At 45.2% G+C, this 14,945-nt stretch overlaps 1 protein-coding gene across 1 annotated transcript in view; it reads left to right on the forward strand.

The window, feature by feature from the left end:
• Positions 1 to 14,945, forward strand: part of adamts10 (ADAM metallopeptidase with thrombospondin type 1 motif, 10) — a 75,422-nt gene that overhangs the window by 53,830 nt on the left and 6,647 nt on the right. Inside the window, exons 18-23 of the mRNA XM_080430056.1 lie at positions 3,412 to 3,535; positions 8,168 to 8,248; positions 8,561 to 8,724; positions 10,098 to 10,224; positions 11,928 to 12,057; positions 12,915 to 13,119. Coding sequence (XP_080286182.1) covers positions 3,412 to 3,535; positions 8,168 to 8,248; positions 8,561 to 8,724; positions 10,098 to 10,224; positions 11,928 to 12,057; positions 12,915 to 13,119 — 831 coding nt within the window. The remainder of the gene's footprint in view (positions 1 to 3,411; positions 3,536 to 8,167; positions 8,249 to 8,560; positions 8,725 to 10,097; positions 10,225 to 11,927; positions 12,058 to 12,914; positions 13,120 to 14,945) is intronic.

Below are 14,945 nucleotides of genomic sequence, written 5' to 3' on the forward strand. Positions count from 1 at the left end.
TGTCACTGCTTAGTTTACAGTGTAATGTAAAACATGTCACTGTGTAGTTTACAGTGTAATGTAAAATATGTCACTATGTACATTTGTTTACAGTGTAATGTAAAACATGTCACTATGTAGTTTACAGTGTAATGTAAAACATGTCACTATGTAGTTTACAGTGTAATGTAAAACATGTCACTATGTAGTTTACAGTGTAATGTAAAACATGTCACTTTGTAGTTAACAGAGTGTACACAATCCTCAGTGTTCATTTCAATCAGTGTACATTACAAATCATATCATTACCATTTGTGAACTCTCACTCACTCTCGTAGTTTACAGAGTGTGCACAGTTCATTTAAATCAGATAGCGGACAAATGGAACTAAATGACCTTACGGGTCCATTTGGTTCCATTTGTGCACTCTCTCACCCTCATTGCTCATTTAAATCAGATAGTGCACAAATGGAACCAAATGACCTTACGGGTCCATTTGGTTCCATTTGTGCACTATCCGATTTAAATGAACACTTGTGGTTTTTACTGTGAACTGGGTGAGCACCATGATCAGGTGACAAAGTGAAAACAGCAGCCTCATTGGCAGCAGTTTTCTTTCCAGCCACTGGTCAATTGACATTGTAATTCTCTCACCGCTAAATGACAATAAAGCCAGATTAAACTTTTCCGCATTTCGCCGGAGGGGGGGACTGCCTCGAACTCCCGCGGGTCCCTTTAGCCCACTTTCAGACCCACTGACGTAGATCAAGGCTTCTTAAAACAGTTCCAGCCTGGGACCTAAACAGGAAATTGAGTGTGGCCCTGGGACCCAGACTCATTAAAACATATTGGCACCCCTGTCATGTGGGGACCCACTACAAAACAAGCCTGCAACATAATTTGGCTCCCAAGTTCAACCGATATGTTGCAGAGCTAGCCTCAAGTGTTAGAAAGGGTGTAGCTAAGTCATAACTGGTGATAATAGTGCATAGTTTATAGATGGTGATACTGTAGTGGTGATAGTTGCTCCTCCTGTTGATTTTGGACTCTGACAGAAGGGGGGAGGGGGGGTGCACATGTAGGGAGGAACAGACTGGAGGACAAAAAAAACTAAACCATGAACAACACGTAACCACAAAACATCCAAATTGTTATTCTGTGGTTTCCTGAAGTTTTGTAGAGCAAAGTAGGATCTCATTCTGATGATTAGGCACTACCCCCCGTTTATCAACAGCCCTTTTCTGTCCTCCTCTCCTCCTTCTACAACTCCTTCTCCATCTCTCTCTCTCTCTCTCTCTCTCTCTGTCTCTGTCTCTGTCTCTGTCTCTGTCTCTGTCTCTGTCTCTGTCTCTGTCTCTGTCTCTGTCTCTGTCTCTGTCTCTGTACTGTTCTCACTGCACTGCCCAGCTCTTTTCTGCTCTGTAAGAACTCAGTGACCCTCCGGCTCAGCTGTTAGTCTGTCTACACTGCTCGCTGGCTGCTATACACATTCACTCTCCCTCTCACTCCCTCACTTCTTTTCTGGCCGCTCTGCATCTTATTTTTTTCCGTCTTGCCCCATGCATACTTTTCTCTTTCTTGTGATTTCTCTGTTTGTAATTTAATATGTGCCTCTTTCTCTCTCCCTTTCTTATTTATAGTATTTATGGCGCACATAAAAATTCAGACACATTGAGGAGAAACCCGCGAGCTTTGTTTTGCAGCCTCATGGTGCAGTTTGAGGATAGAGGGAGAAACAGGAGGTGGTGTGCACATGGCCAGGAGAACATATGCTTCCAACATGGTGCTGCAGAGGCAAACCAGAGAGAACTCCTTACCAGAGAACTTGGTCAAAAGTCAGCGTAGAAAACATTTGAAACATCTGTGAAAGCGATAGGAGCAGGTGAACCCAGGTGAACGCCATGCTCCCTTTAATGACTTCACCTTTCGGTTCAATTCAGTCTCAGGAGGGTAGATGTGGATGAAAATGAGGAGAGAAAGTCAGGGGTTAAAGTTTTCTGGAGTACTGAGAAGACAATTTAGACATGAATCTGTGCAAAAGGAAACATGACTCTGTGATAGGAGGAGGGGGTGCTCAGTGCATCATGGTCCTGGAACACAATCAGTGTTGCATGTCCAAACTTTTGTCATAGCATTGCTCAATCTTTGTTTTTCAGTTCTTGTCTGTCAGAACATTGTCAGAACATGGCGTTTGTACATGTGTTAACACATTTGTGTGAAAGTTTACAATTGCTCAACTTGTGAGTGGTGTAAAATGAGCATTTTTAGCATTTTGGGAGTTCCTGGTGTCCCGGTCCGGTCAGTATTGCACCAAACAGGGAATAATTGCTTTCACAGTGGGAATGCCTGACTTGGAGAACCGGGGTGTGACAGAAACTAGTGACCAATAAGGAAAGTCTATTTCTTTTTCTTTTATTTAGAGGTAAATGGTTTGGCATGGATGCTTGTTTCAAAAGCTGCACTGAGCACTCCTTCACTCATTCTCATAAAATAGAATTTTCAGCACCGCAAACAGGATAATATGCATTCTTATTTTAAACTTTGTTCTTTTGTACATTAAAAAAAATCAATTCTCTAAATCTAACCATGTGGGGTCTGCCGCTGGTTGGGTCTCATTTAATTTGACTGTTCAAAGTTGCCACTGCCTAGGAGGTCACTGATGATCATTTGTGACCGGGTAGCTTAGTCGGTAGAGCTCTCACCTATCGACAAGGTCATGGGTTTGATCCCAAGCACCACCAACTCAGCGTATGAGTAGTGCAGCTTGGGTGTGGCAAGTCGTGCGGTAAGTGCTGGGAGCTGATGGTAGCTGTGGCGCTCCACCTCAGCAATCCATCTCAGCGCTTTGCCACAGGGATAGGCACCCACGTTCTCGGCTGATACCGACAATAAGACCCTCCGACCTACTGTATCTTGATCAATCATTAAAATGATCCACTCTTAATGCTGGCTTTGAACTGTGAATTGACACGTCGAAGATACAGTTGTTCAGCTGAACCCAAAGCTGCAGTTTTACCCCAATTTGTAACTACTACACAAAGTCCTTAAGATATAAGTAACACAAATAGTATATGAGATGATGTTATGGTAACAACTAGCCAACTAGATTTGGAAGTACCAGCTGCTGATCTCAACATGAAACAAATCATCAGTTAGACTGATGTGGGTAGTGTTGTGAAAAAGGAATTCAGATTGGCATGAAAGCAATATGTCTGAAGAGAAACAGGGAACACATCTGGATTGGTCATCTGTTGCGTTGTGTTGTTTTGGAAGAGACGTGTGGAACGCATCAAGAGACAATCCTTCAACCTGACCTCTGATACCTTTCACCTTTCTAAACTCTTAACTGCCCTTTCGAGCCCGACCCCCCCCCCCCCCTCCCCCCGACCCACAACTGACCCTGACCCTGCCCCATCTCCTCCCTGCCTGCAGCACGTGGGCTGTGACCGCATCTTGGGTTCGGACGTGCGCGAGGACCGCTGCCGGAACTGCGGGGGCGACGGAAGCAGCTGTGAGGCCATCGAGGGCGTCTTCAACGACTCCCTGCCTGAAGGAGGTAGGATGCTAAAGATACCGACACTCTCTCACTCTGTCTGTCTGTCTTTTTGTCTCTCTGTATTCCTCATCTATCGCTGCCTCTCTCTCTCTCTCTCTCTCTCTCTCTCTCTCTCTCTCTCTCTCTCTCTCTCTATTCCAGCGATTCCTAACATGTAGGCCGGGGCCCGCTGGTGGGCCCTGAGGATATTGCGGGTGGGCAATATAAATATAAAATATAAAATAAAAAATCACACCCAGTGTGAAGTGGCGGTGTGGTCACAGTGGTCATCACAGTGATGGAAGTTCACTTAAAGAAAAGTAATATTGTGGACCAACCATTGTACACCCCTAACTTAAAAAAAAACATAAATGTGTTTTTTTTTAAGTGCATAGTCCTATTTATAGGGCTATGCACATGTGTCATGTGTTCACTAGCCAATCACAGTCCTGAATAGTCCTGAATTGGCCACCATAGTGTACAATGGTGGCCAATCACGGTGCAGGGTTAGGGGGGTACAATGGTGGCCAATCACAGCGCAGGGTTGGGGGGGTACAATAGATGGGGGGGGGGTACAATGGTGGCCAATCACAGTGCAGCGAATGTCGATGTCCAAACCTCACATATAGGGGCGGTTTCACCGCCCAAAAATGTAAAAAATATAAAAATTAATGCTCTGAAAATGCACGCAGCCCACCCATCTGACCACTTATTTTAAGCAGTCAGATGGGTGGGCCGCGAACACTTTCGAGATTTTCAAGTGGACCTTGACCACAAAAGGTCGGGAACCACTGCCCTAGTTGAAATGTCGTTTTCCAGCCAAACAGTTGCTTCAGTGTCAGGGATACCTTTGCTCAACACTAAAACTAAAGCCAGGTGATTACACAACAACCGTATAGCAGGGGTCTTCAACAGGGGGTCGGGGATCCCTAGGGGGTCCTCAGAGTAACAACAGGGAGTCCGCCATATCTTTGTGAGATGGGCATATTAGCCGAAAATAGACGATAATGTAGGTCAAACAAGTCTACGAAGCTATGAAATCTATGAAAAAGTTTAATCTGCAACACAGTTCTATACAATATGTAGTGGGGGGGGGGGTCCCTGCTTCATCTTTCTCTCAGCTAAGGGGTCCCTGGCCTGAAAAAACGTTGAAGACCCCTGCCCTATAGCCATGGCTGCTCAAAGACTGTAGGGTGCTTTGTTACTGCAGCGCAGACAGAAGAAAAAGGTTTAAAGTAATTAGATGTGTGACGGTCTCAGTGTGGGCTCTGTAGATGGTGAAGACAAGATAAAGACTCTAATTTGGCCTCCTTTCAGTCGAGAGGGGGGGGGGGTAGACTTCAGTACTGGAAAAGTCTCCAGGCTTCCGAGAAGAAGATTAGGGGGGCTAACGTGAGGCTTTTACCCTGAGATGTTACACAACATAATTGTGCCGCTCTCCCAACAATGCACACATGCATCTTGTGTATTTTGGATTCTGACATTTTGTTGGATTAGGAGACCCCTGGATACGCAGAACGTAGCCCACAGTTGTCTGTTCACATGTGAGTTCTATTCACAGCCGTCTGTTACAGTATAGGCATTACTTTGATCAAGCTGAAATGAAATAAAACATACTGTAGCTGGTGAACAATCTCTTGCTTACCAGTTAACGCCTGTTGTAGTACTGTCTTGTGCCATAGTGTTTCTGATGATGAATGGTTAGTGATTAATATTGTTTAAACATGGTAACACAGTCCAGATTTAAACATGCCATTTAAACCAGCAGTGCCGGATGTTAGCCTTGTCAGTCACAGGCTCTAAGTCATCCTGAGTCTTTGGCCATGATGACAAGGGCATAAGCGCTCTATTCTGGAACTTCATTGACTAACTGTTCCCTCCTGAGGAGTTCTAACAGAGGGCCTTGGAAGTCCGTAAGTCTCTCATTATAGACTGCACTGTAGGCTAACATCATGCAGGTACCTGATACTCAACTCCACTCTCAGCCAAATGGCTTCTCAAGACACCACAGTCAGAATTAAGTAGATGAGGTCTGTCTTCCGGGAACTTGGGAAGTTTGTGTGTGTGTGTACGTAAGTGTGTTCGTAAGTGTGTGTGCGTGTGTGTGTGTTTTTGTAAGGGGTGTTTCTGTGTGCATGGATGCCTGTGCAAACAACAGCAAAAGAGTGTGTGCATATATATACAGTATGTGTTTGTATACAGTGTGTGTATATATATTACATATATATATATATATATATATATACACACACACACACACACACACACACACACACACACACACACACACACACACACACACACACACACACACACACGTATATTTGTGTATGAAGGGCATACATGTATATATATATATATATACATACATATGGTTTGTCCTATATCTGCCAGCCACCCAGGGACACGTGGCAGACAGATTTAGGTGAGGTCCAACCCGTGTGGCTTGAGGTTCGGCCGCTGTGGGGAACTATTCTGGGCAACGTTTCCCCCGCAACACCACCTCCAGAGTCTCCGGCCCCACTGTCAGCACCGCTCACCCTCTTCCAAAAACCCTCAGAGTGAACACACCCTAGGGCAGGCTGGGCAGGTGGCCATGCTTTGGACCACAGTTACCAGACTAGCCCAGCCAGCGGTACCCCCAAATACCCCTGCTGAATATCTATGTACTAGTCCTGAACTGAAGGTCAAGCTGAGGTTTATTTGACACGTTATCCAAGATCAATACTTTAATTTTTGAAATAAACCACCACCACCACCACATGCCATTAGCCCCCCATCCCGTTCCATATCTCTCATTCCATTCCAGTCAAGCATTCAGTCATCCAATCTTTCATCCCCATCTCCAACACCAGCCCAGTGTCCATGCTGCAGAGCCGGGACCTGAGGGGTATTCTGGGCACCAGGGATTTGTGGTTTGAGTCATTCAGTCATCATGTCTACAGCAGCTCTCCGATACAAGCATTTTAGCCAACTGATCTGGGTTGGGGGTTGTCAATAGCTCAGAGAAACTCAAATCAAAACCATAATGATATGATATACGTTTATGGTTTCGAATTGAGTTATATTATATCATCAGAGTATCTCCAATGCTGTCAATGTTCAGCTAACACATGGAGCAAGTGTTTTATGACCCTCAGACCGGGCCAAACCTCTAGAAATGCACCATAAAATGTAAAAAATGCACAGTTTTCCATTGGAAAATCAACTGATGCTTTTGGATTCCAGAAACAAAAAGGTCATTTCTGGACATACATGTGTTCTCCAGGACACCTATTGACGACGATGTGGCGGTGTTAATTTGAAGTGAGTGGTCTCTTGCTCAATCACCGTGTGTCCGTCCAGTCTGTGACTCTGGCAGGCGTTGAGGGTTACTGGCGGGTCAAGGGCCGGGGGTTTATAGATCCCTGGCTCTCTATTTACCACACAGACCCTGATTGTTAACAGAGGAACCTCTCCCTCCCTTCCTTTTCTTCTCTCTGTCTCTGTCTCTGTCTCTGTCTCTGTCTCTGTCTCTGTCTCTGTCTCTGTCTCTCTCTCTCTCTCTCTCTCTCTCTCTCTCTCTCTCTCTCTCTCTCTCTCGCGCGCGCGCATGCGCGCCTCTTCGCAGGCCAGGCCGGGTGGCCAAAAACCTCAGACTCAGTTCTGCTGTTCTTCCAACCCCCCCCACACACACACTCACACACACACACACATACACACACACACACACACACACACACACACACACACACACACACACACACACACACACACACACACACACACACACACACACACACACACACACACACACACACACACACACACACACACACACACACACACACCCCTCGCCTCCCGCTCTGTGTCTAGAAACCTCGGCCCAGAACTGGGTTAGTCCAGCCGCTCCAGAGCTCCATGGAAAGGTCAGGGGCCAAGCCTCTCCTTTCCTCTGTGGTCACAGCGCTGGAAGGAATTATTGTATTTCTCTCTACCACCCCCCCCCCCCCCCCCCTTCCACCCGACCGTTCCTCCTCCTAACGAGGCTGAAGTTATTTACAGGGCTGCAGTGCCTGGCTAGATGACCAGCTGGCTGGCGGGCCGCACAGCCGGGCCGAACTGAGAGAAGAGAAGAGAGAGAGGAGAGGGTGGAGGGAGAGACGAGTGTACGAAAAAGAAGGGTGTAGGGAAAGGAGAGCGGGAGAGAAGACAAGCCGATGGTCTCTAGTAAGTTTTAGCGCTCTCTCTAGCACTGATCTGAGCCGCTGAGACCTGCTGCCCAGGAATGTGGTTGGAATCCGTCAACGCTGCTTATTCCATTGGAGTCTCACTGAGCTAAACAGCACTAAAGTAGCTTTTATACATTACTCCCTGCTCTCCCATATGTAAACCTCCTTTACCTTGCCGCCTTCTCTGTCTTTCTGTGTACGTACACAGTAAAATCCCATTGTTGATTTAACATTGAAGAGTATACAAATGTGTGTGTGTGTGTGTGTGTGTGTGTGTGTGTGTGTGTGTGTGTGTGTGTGTGTGTGTGTGTGTGTGTGTGTGTGTGTGTGTGTGTGTGTGTGTGTGTGTGTGTGTGTGTGTGTGTGTGTGTGTGTGTGTGTGTGTGTGTGTGTGTGTGTGTGTGTGTGTGTGTGTGCGTGCGTGTGCGTGCGCGCGTTTCAGGTTATGAGGAGGTGGTCAGAATTCCTAAAGGATCAGTGTTCATCCACATACAGGAGCTCAACGTGTCCCTCAACTACCTGGGTAGGAGCTCATTAAGTTACACTGTCACCCTTAACTTTGAATGGACTCTTGAAGTGACAGAACTAAACGGTTATTATCCATTAAGATGTCACAGGTACCTTCCTAATTATACATGATGACATCCTCATTAGGTCTGAAGTGTATTACGCTTTGATTTCCACCGAAACTTTTAGGATTGTCTGTGTTTATGTCATCCTGCGGAACAATTTAATATCACAACTCCAGGTTTCAACTGGCAATACAAAACTAGTGGAATCACTACATCATTTGTTCCATCACTTTGCTTCAATCTCTTTTCCGCTCTTGTCCCAGTGCTGAAGAGTAAAGGAGACCAGTACTTCATCAATGGGAAGCTGACCATCGACACGCCCCGAAGGTTTGAGATCGCGGGTACTACCTTCCACTATCGACGGCCCACCGACGAGCCAGAAACCTTAGAGGCCCTGGGGCCCACTAACATAACACTCATTGTCATGGTGAGAATGTATGTTTAGCACAAATAATAACATGAACTTATCAAACCGCCATGTTAATGCATTCTAAGCGTCTAAGTCTTCCTAGAGATCAACTAGAAGGGGCGCTCTGCAGAGAACAGATCTCCGCCAGGCCAGGTAGCCTGCCCAGGGCTGTGTAATGTTGCTTTGGCACTGCATAGTATGTATAATATCGGATTAAAACAGTGTGTAAAGTGTGGTCATCATCACCATAGGGTGACCACGTTTTAAGTCGCCCCCCTCATCCAATTGTACACGTAAAAACGGAACATTTACAATGACTTAAAGACCATAGATTCACATGAACTTATAGCTAAAGGACAGGCTCACCACACATACAATAGTACATCATAAATAGACCTGGGCCTACAAATGCCATACTGGCCCTTACACTGATACTCAAATCTGAACTCACATCCCAATGCAACACGTCATGCTAAATATAATTATTTTAATCATAAAAGGCCTGCATGGAGACAACACGCAAAACACATTATGTCTAAAAAACATTGCACAGATACACCAAATAGGGCAAGGCCTTATATGGACCACAGTGGAACAAGCCGCCCAGGGCTTTTTTAGCCTGGGATCCAGACTGCCTCGCTACGTTCGGCGGATTTTGTTTCTCACTCGCTATTCACCTGTTTCCTAGGCTGTGTGTTTTCCACTTCCTGTCGATTTGATCCAATGAAATCCAATGAAACTGGTCAGATGACCAATGATATCCAATGAAATCGACAGGAAGTGGAAAACACACAGCCTAGGAAACAGGTGAATACAGTCTGGAAAGCCTACAATCTCCGTGCACAAACAAGTGAAAACGACTCGCGGCTTCTGATTGGTCTGTAGGGGGGGTGGGGCGGGACCAGTGTTGTCCAATGTAAAACTCGAGTCACTTCCTGACTTGCCTACGTCATTAAAATACGACTCAAATAGGAGGCTGGCCAGACTGATAAGCGAAGTGAGAAAAGAAAATCAGCCGAACGTAGTGAATCAGGCTGGATCCCAGGCTAGGGCTTTTTGTGTTGTCCTACTAATACCGTACTGTTAACAAACTTGTTAATAAAGTGGTCAATAAATCAATCAAAAGCCAATAACATTTCAGCAGATGAATGATCACAGAGCACCAGGTGAGGTGATGTGAAGGGATAAAGAAGAATAGCACAGTGAGATAATGTGTTATTGCAATGTGTAGCCTAGTACAAACGACATACTCGGAAGTATAGCCGATGGAAGCACTGCTGTATGAACGGATGACATCGTAGACCAATCCTTGAATGACCACTCCAAAGGGACAGTGGGCAGGGGTAATGCACACAACAACAAAACATCGTATTTTTTGTTATTGTTCGTAGGTCCTGGTTAGGGAGCAGAACCCGGGAATTCACTACCGTTTCAATCCTCCAGTCAGCAGGGATCCTCTGAGTGGTTATGCATGGTACTACGTCTCCTGGTCCCGCTGCTCAGTCCTCTGCGCTGGAGGTACACTGTATGCACGCACGCACGCGCACACACACACGCACACACGCACGCACACACGCACGCACACACGCGCACACACGCACACACACACACACACACACACACACACACACACACACACACACACACACACACACACACACACACACACACACACACACACACACACACACATGGGGTGACCATTCCCCATCTGGGAAGCAGAAGGTCCCCGGTTTGATTCCTGGCCGCGGCAATGTGTTGAGGTGTCCCTGAGCAAGACACTTAACTCCTAACTGCCCCCCCCCCCACTGCGCTCCTTTGAGAGCACACACTCACACACACACACACACACACACACACACACACACACACACACTCACACACACACACACTTTCCCATCTTTCCATAGTACTGACCTTAACCATCTCCTCTACACGCCCAAACCAGCTTTGCACAATGTATACTACTACAAGGTATCAGTACACATGTGGTTATGCCTTATTTTTGCTCATTTCTCTTTATGTTGATGTTATGTTGATGTTGCACACAGTCATGCCTTATTTCTTAGCAATATGTTTTCAATAATTGTTATATTATTGTTGATGGTACTACTTTACTTTTGCTGCTATAGTATTGTCTATAGTATAGTCTGCACAAGGTTCTGTACATACTGTATGGTTATGCCTTATTTGCACATTTATATGTATATAATTATATATTCCTATTGTATTACAATGATGTTGCTACTGCTTTTATCTTAGTCAATCTATCTATCAAATATTTCCTTCCTTCCTTCTTTGTGAGGATGTTGGGTTCTCACAAAGATAGAAGTGCAAGAACACACGCACGCACGCACGCACGCACGCACGCACGCACGCACGCACGCACGCACGCACGCACACACACACACACACACACCCACAAACTAACATACACACACAGTGGCACATGAAAACACACAATCTAAATCCCTGCGTGGCTCTGTACTGGTTTGTAGAGTAACATGAACCCAGGGAATAACCACGGGAATGGAATGTTCAATGCTGGAAGACTATAGAGTGGGTGGTTGAAACCATCAGGCATTTGAGAAGCTCAGAGACCATGAGGCCTTGCTTTGATGACAACGGCCCTCTCTCGACTAGTGTTAATGATCCAAAGCTGCTGGGCCCGATAAGAACCCGTTCACCCCCTGTCCAAAGCCAATTCACTCACTAATGACCAACAAAAAACCCTGACTAAATAGGGGACTTGTTGTTAACAAGCTAGTGTTATACGTGTGTAGTGTATTCTCTCAATGATCATCTGCAATTCAAGCCTGATTTGTACTTTATTGTATGATGATGGAGTTGCGAACTGAAAATAGCACGACACCATCTTTCATGTCATTTCCCATCAAGACTTTGCACATAAACATTGATACGCACAATTAGGCACACATAAACATTAACGTGCATGATGAAGTCAGCTCAACTGTAATCTAATCTACAAGAGACTGCTGGTTTTGACTGCTGCATGCAATTGGCGAGCAGCACCATAGTGTTACAAGCTCTTTTCTCATCTTGGGGGTTTTTGCTTTCCTGGTCACGGGAGTTATTTTCATTGCATTAATAAAAAACAATGTAATGCAATGAAAACGGTCTTTAAAAATAAGTAAATAAATATATAAACATTTCATTGTTCCAAGTATATTTTTATTGTGTGTTTATCTGGCATCCCCCAGGTGTGCAGGTGCAGCAGGTGGTTTGTAAGAAGCAGGCAGACCACTCTGTGGTCTACAACCACTTCTGTGACAAGAAGAACAAACCCAAAGACAAGAAAAGAGCCTGCAACTCTGAGCCATGCTCCCCAACGTGAGTAGATCTCAAACCACACAATCCTCAGTTTTAATGTAACACTGATAGTGTAAACATTTTGACACAAATGGGTCCATGTACATTGTTTACTCTCCCAGAGTTAAATTGTAGTAGTCTCTCGTAGAAGTGATTTATTTGATCTGAGCTCACGTCGTCATATGTTTGTATTTACGTTTGGCCACTTGTGTGCGTCTACATGTTTGCACGCTATTTGGCTGTCTTTGTGTGTGTTGTGTGTCTTTGTGTGTGCGTAACCCACTGTCCTCTGCAAGTATGTACACACACACACACACACATGCTTTTGTACTCGATGCTTCCTCCCTGCGAATGCCTGTGGGTCCAGTGGTCTAACTTACTACTGGAGTTTCCATACCACTGTTGGAATCACGCACGTTCCTTAACCCATTCAATCCGGGAACCTATCTACAAATGTCTTCGAAATCCTAACAGTTTTCTGAAAAAAACGTATGTTGCTATATCAGTGGTTCTCAAACTTTTTCATGTCAAGGACCCCCAAAATTATATGTATTTGGCCACGGACCCCCCTCTGAAAATATTTTGTTCCAGGGACCCCCAGAAGCAAAGATTTGAGTCAAAAATGTTCCCTTTAAACATATATATATATTCATAGATTTAAAAAAAAATAGCAGATCTACAAGCTCATAGCGTGGCACTCGGTGCTGCGCTTTGAACTTGTATATCTGCTATTTTGGAATAGCCAAAGTATAAAATAATGGTTCTAGCTAAAATCTAAAATGACACAGATGCGTTCCCGGATTGAATGAGTTAAGTGAAGAATTAAGCTTGGGTCAAAACCAAATAACCACCTGGCTTCCCTCTGTGCTTCCTCTCAGTTGGTCGACGGGGGAGTGGTCCGACTGCAGCCGCACCTGCAACGGGGGACTGCAGACGCGCGACGTGCTGTGTAAAAGAAAGAACTCCGCCACGGAGGAGAAGGTCCAGGACGACTCTGTGTGCACGTCCCCACGGCCCTCCTTCACTGAGCCCTGCAACAATCACACCTGCCCCCCCGAGTGGTTGGCCCTAGACTGGTCAGAGGTAAGGGACCACTGTACTGTGGTGATTAACCATATGGACCCGATCATCCCTATTCTGGGGTGAACAGTCAACAAAAAAAAAAAGCCAATCTACAAGCTTTGATTGATTGAATACTTTATTTAGCCTGGCTCCACCCCTGAATCGTTTGCCTCGCATTCAGGGTCTGGTGACGCTGTCGAAGGCGGGTGTTTCTCGGTTGAAAATCTGTACGACGAATCGGGATCGGGATAATCCAGTATGAACCAATCGCCAAAGAGTCTTTGAAAAGAAAAACTTTGGCCACGCCCCCATCTCAGAAATCGGCCGCATTGAGAGGGCTTTCAGACTGAGTAATGGAGTGAAACGAAATGAAAATTCAGGCTGAGTGTCAGGCTATACTTTATTAGCAGTTTGCAAAAAAAGCACAGGAAAGTACAGTTCAATACAAGGTCTGCTAAGAGGATTTTAAACCCAAGATTTTAAACCCAACATTTTTTGTTTCCATTGGGGTCCTTTGTACTCAATTCATAGAAACATTTAATGATAGACAAATATACACTACTATGCAAAACATCATATAAACAGTTTGAAAACAAAAACAAAAATATGTACAGTAAACATTTCGAGGGGGGGGGGGGGGGTGGTAGGCTTTGACTTTTACAGGGGCCAGTTTTGAATAGCTCACGTGTAGATCGGCTACTTTTGGCCATTTGAAAATATTAATGTTATATTATCGATAAAATGTTAGTGTTTTGCCATGCACCAGTGGGCCCCGGCCTACAGGTTGGGAATTGCTGGCGTAAGTGGTCAATACAGAAGTCTCTCCCCCACGTGTCTGTGTCGCATTTGTTTTATTCCTTCTTAGTTACTGCGCAACCGCAGCGTTCTGTTGCTCAAGTTGCTCACCGTGCATCTACTCTGTATCCGTTCCTCATTTTCACAGCAACTTCTTCCTCGTGTTGCTCATCATGCATTTGCCCTGCGTCGTTCCTCATTTTCACGGCAGGGAATACTACAGGGTGTTGCAATGCCGCAAAGAGAAATTGAGCAGAAATTACCGGCCGGGCTGTCCGAAGTATACAGTTTGGACAGTCTGGAGATCTGGGGGTGCAGGAGCGTCCTATGTAGTTATCACCACACTTTCCGAGAAAAAAAAAGTGTTTGGATGTCAGAAGGAGCATGTATTGCGCTTCACAATCCATGTTTAAAACTGGTGCCTGAAAATAAGCCCCCCCCCCCCACACACTCCCCCACTTGGCACCATATTCTTCTTATCCATTTGAACATTGCTAATACAGACATCTGCTACCTGAAATAAAGAACACCTTACCAATGGAATGCACGGTAGAAGCACGAAGCAGACATATACATCATATAGAACTTTTCAGGGCTAAGAGATCCAGACTTTAAAAAAAATAGCTTGGCACAAGGATACCGGTGCATGAAAGCATTTTATAACTCTTGTCACATGGGAACTTCCACCAGAAACAGGCCCATGATCTATTTTAATCCTGACCCATAGTCGAAGAGTTCCATGGGAGCTTCAAGGTCATCAGATTCTTTTCTCCACATATGTTTGCCTCAAAGTGTAGCTGTGCATTTGTAGAGTTTAGTGCATTTTGAAGGATGTCTTGTTCACAAATCCTCACCGATGCATTTGTTCCTCTTTAGAACAGGAAGCTGGCAGGTCTTTATCCTCCACTCCCATGAGTCCCACTCTAAACCTGGGGCTAAACTTTGTTCACTTAATTGAAAGAATGAGACTGTAATGAATTGCATCTTCGAAGGGGACCGCACGCTTTTTAAATGAAATTCTGCTTACTTGGCAAGAGCAGGATAAGAATCAT

The sequence above is a fragment of the Gymnoscopelus braueri genome, assembly GCF_963280865.1.
Source record: "Gymnoscopelus braueri genome assembly, chromosome: 6".
Taxonomy (NCBI): Eukaryota; Metazoa; Chordata; class Actinopteri; order Myctophiformes; family Myctophidae; genus Gymnoscopelus; species Gymnoscopelus braueri.